This window comes from Cariama cristata, unplaced genomic scaffold (genome assembly GCF_000690535.1).
Source record: "Cariama cristata isolate BGI_N322 unplaced genomic scaffold, ASM69053v1 scaffold20064, whole genome shotgun sequence".
NCBI lineage: Eukaryota > Metazoa > Chordata > Aves > Cariamiformes > Cariamidae > Cariama > Cariama cristata.
This window is the reverse complement of record NW_009612598.1, coordinates 43,677-46,408: the sequence shown is the minus strand read 5'-3', so window position 1 is coordinate 46,408 and position 2,732 is coordinate 43,677. Positions and strand designations below refer to the sequence as shown.

The 2,732-nt window shown below is 53.6% G+C and overlaps 1 protein-coding gene across 1 annotated transcript in view; it reads right to left on the bottom strand.

Moving 5' to 3' along the window:
• Positions 1-37: 37 nt before the first annotated feature.
• Positions 38-2,732, bottom strand: part of IGFBP2 (insulin-like growth factor binding protein 2, 36kDa) — a 4,439-nt gene continuing 1,744 nt past the window's right edge. The window contains exons 2-3 of the mRNA XM_009698720.1: positions 2,614-2,732; positions 38-336 (exon numbers count right to left, since the gene is read on the bottom strand). The exon at positions 2,614-2,732 is cut by the window's right edge and continues 46 nt beyond it. Of these exons, the coding sequence (XP_009697022.1) occupies positions 169-336; positions 2,614-2,732 (287 nt within the window). The 3' untranslated portion in view covers positions 38-168. The remainder of the gene's footprint in view (positions 337-2,613) is intronic.

The window sequence follows — 2,732 nt, the reverse complement described above, 5'->3', positions numbered from 1 at the left end:
CTCCCATTATCCCTCCCCTCCCCAGAAGCCAGGCAGCTGGGGAAGGAGGGCAGCACGCAGGACCCAACCCCAGTCTCTTCCAGAGCCTAAAGAGACACGCTGAAACCCATGTAAAATCCAGCACTGGGGCCACGGCGAAACGCCTCCAACAAGCAGGATCACGTCCATCTACTGGCTCCGCAGGGCATGTGCTCCCCGGTCCTCCTGCTCGTGGGCTGTGTAGAAGAGGTGGCACTCAGGGTCCCCGCGGATGGTGGGTGCGCCCTGGATCACCTTCCCATGGATGGGGTCCACGCACCAGCACTCGCCACGCTGCCCGTTCACCGACATTTTGCACTGCATGAAGAGGGACAGGGCAGGTGTCAGAGGAGGAAACGGGGACAAAACAACCCCCTTCCCAGCCCCACCAGCCCAAAGTCTGAACACAGGCAGAGTTGGGGTTTCTCCGGTAATTTGGCAGTAGTTTGGATTTAGGCAAGGTTCATGGATGCTGCGCTCAGACACACCAGGGCCTGTGCTGCACTAGCAGCATTGCTCCTGTAACCCAGCCTGAGGGCTGGACCTCTTCCTCCAGGGGCTGTGCCAGGGACCAAGAAGCCAATTTTAATGAACCACAAAGACAACTGTCCCTGAGATGCATTGCGCTCTGTCAGCTGTGGATGAAGGCATCCATAGAGTCAAAAATCCCTGGGGGAAGAGGGATGAGACAGACTGACAGAGGAGCTGTGTAAGCTTCTTCTCACCTGCAAATTGGGCTAAACAAACTGAAACAGGACAGCAAGGCTCCCACAGCCAGATGCAAACATGCTTCCAAACAGGGTTTCACTCTGTCCCAGAACAGAGGTCAGGACCATGGTACATCTGGACCTGGACTCTGCCCTCCCCAGCCCGGTTAGAGAGAAGTTTCCGGCCCTAATGGTTATCATCCACCTCTTGCCCTGGAAAGGCTGCAGGCACTTTGAACCTGATGCTCATCCCTCCATCCCCAGCAGATACATCTCTGAATAGGGTGTAGCGGGAGACGCAGAGGTTACTCCAGCAGGCCAGCCTCTGCGTGCACTCTGTAAAGCTGAATTCAAACCATTTTCTACAGCTGGACTGAGGTCAAAATGCAGCCTCGTTCATGGGAATAAAAAGCATGAAAAGAGAGGAAGAAAAATCCTCCCCAGCAGGAGACTGCATCCAGGCACCCTCCACCCAAGTTGTGGCCCACAGGAGGCGGGAGCAACTGGGAATGCTTTTGTTGGCATCTGCTTTCCAGCAAACAAAAAGGAGCTGATGCTCAGTTCTGGAAACCCAGACGGAGGGAAACGGGTATCACTTCACTTTTGCCTTGTTTGCCCTTAACCAGGGCAGGGTAGAGGAGAGAAGAGAAAGCAATTTTTGTCCCCTCTTTTTCTGCAGCAGTGACCAGTGTGTAACCCATCTGCACCCTTCAGTGCAGGCTGACTTGTTTCCCAGGCACAAGGAGCACCAGAGACTGTCTTTTCTTTTGCAGCACATGATGCATCACTGCATCGCCCAGGCTTGTTCCTCAGACACGCCTCATCTCTTTACGGGCAATTTGCCAGCTCTGCTCTATCCACCCCTTCCAAGTGTGCTCATGCTGGGGGATCCAGCCAGCCCATGGGGCTCTTCAGGGGGAGGCAGAGGGTCCAGGAGGGACAAGGAAGAGAGAAGGGAGGGAGGAAGATTATCTCAGAGCATCCTACTTTTTTTTAAATGCCTTTTTTTTCAAATGCTCCTGATCAAGGGGTAGAAGTATCCCTGAGAAAAAGGCTTAGCCATGAAAACAGTATGTTTTCTGGGGTCTCCTCCAAAGGCTCAGTTACACATAGCCATAAGGGGTGCTCGTATCCAGGTACTGTTCACACATGGCTGCCAGTCAACCCTGGACAAGCTGGTGTTCTGCTGCCCAAGAGGTTTTTCCTGGCATTTTCTTTCCCATGCCTCAGCCGCTGACACCTGCTGGTTTTGCATGAATGAAGCCAAGAAGTCAGAATTCAGACACACATTAAGTCATTTGAGTCATTTTGGGTCCCATAAATACTTACAGAAGCATGCTGCACCCCAACCCCCACCTCACCTGGAAGGAATCCTTTCTGGAGCTGTGGGACCTGCCTCGCTTTGTGGAGGAAAACCAGAAAAGTGCACTAGAAACTTTCCCAATCCCAGGAGAAGTGCTTTCTGCTTTGTCTGCAAGACTGGCCAGCATTCAGCCCCTCTCTGCTTTTCCCCTGCAATGGGGCCCAGCCAGGACAAGACCTAGCTCAAAGCGCATGAAAATAGACCTGGATAGATAAGCAGCTTGTGCGGGGAAGAAGGGGTTGTGAACTAAACAGATTTTCCATCTCTGGGCTGCCTGCAGCCATGTGCAGATACAGGTCGCACATCTCCACTTGCTAGCTCGTGGCTGCAGATGCACCTGAGTGTTACTAAACCTGTCCCTGCCATGTGCGATATTTGCTGTTTACGTCACACCATGTGTGTGACATCAGCCCAGCCCTGAGCTGTGCATGTCCTCCACAGCTGTGCATGGTGGGGACATATGCTGAGCCGAGGGCTGTGTCCAGGAGTGCAGCCATTCCCGGGGCTCTGGCTCTCCCCGCTTACCTGTTTGAGATTGTACAAGCCATGCTTGTCGCAGTTGGGGATGTGGAGGGAGTAGAGGTGCTCCAGGGGACCTCGCTCATCTGGAAGCCGCATAGTGGAGATGCGTTCTAGGACCTGAT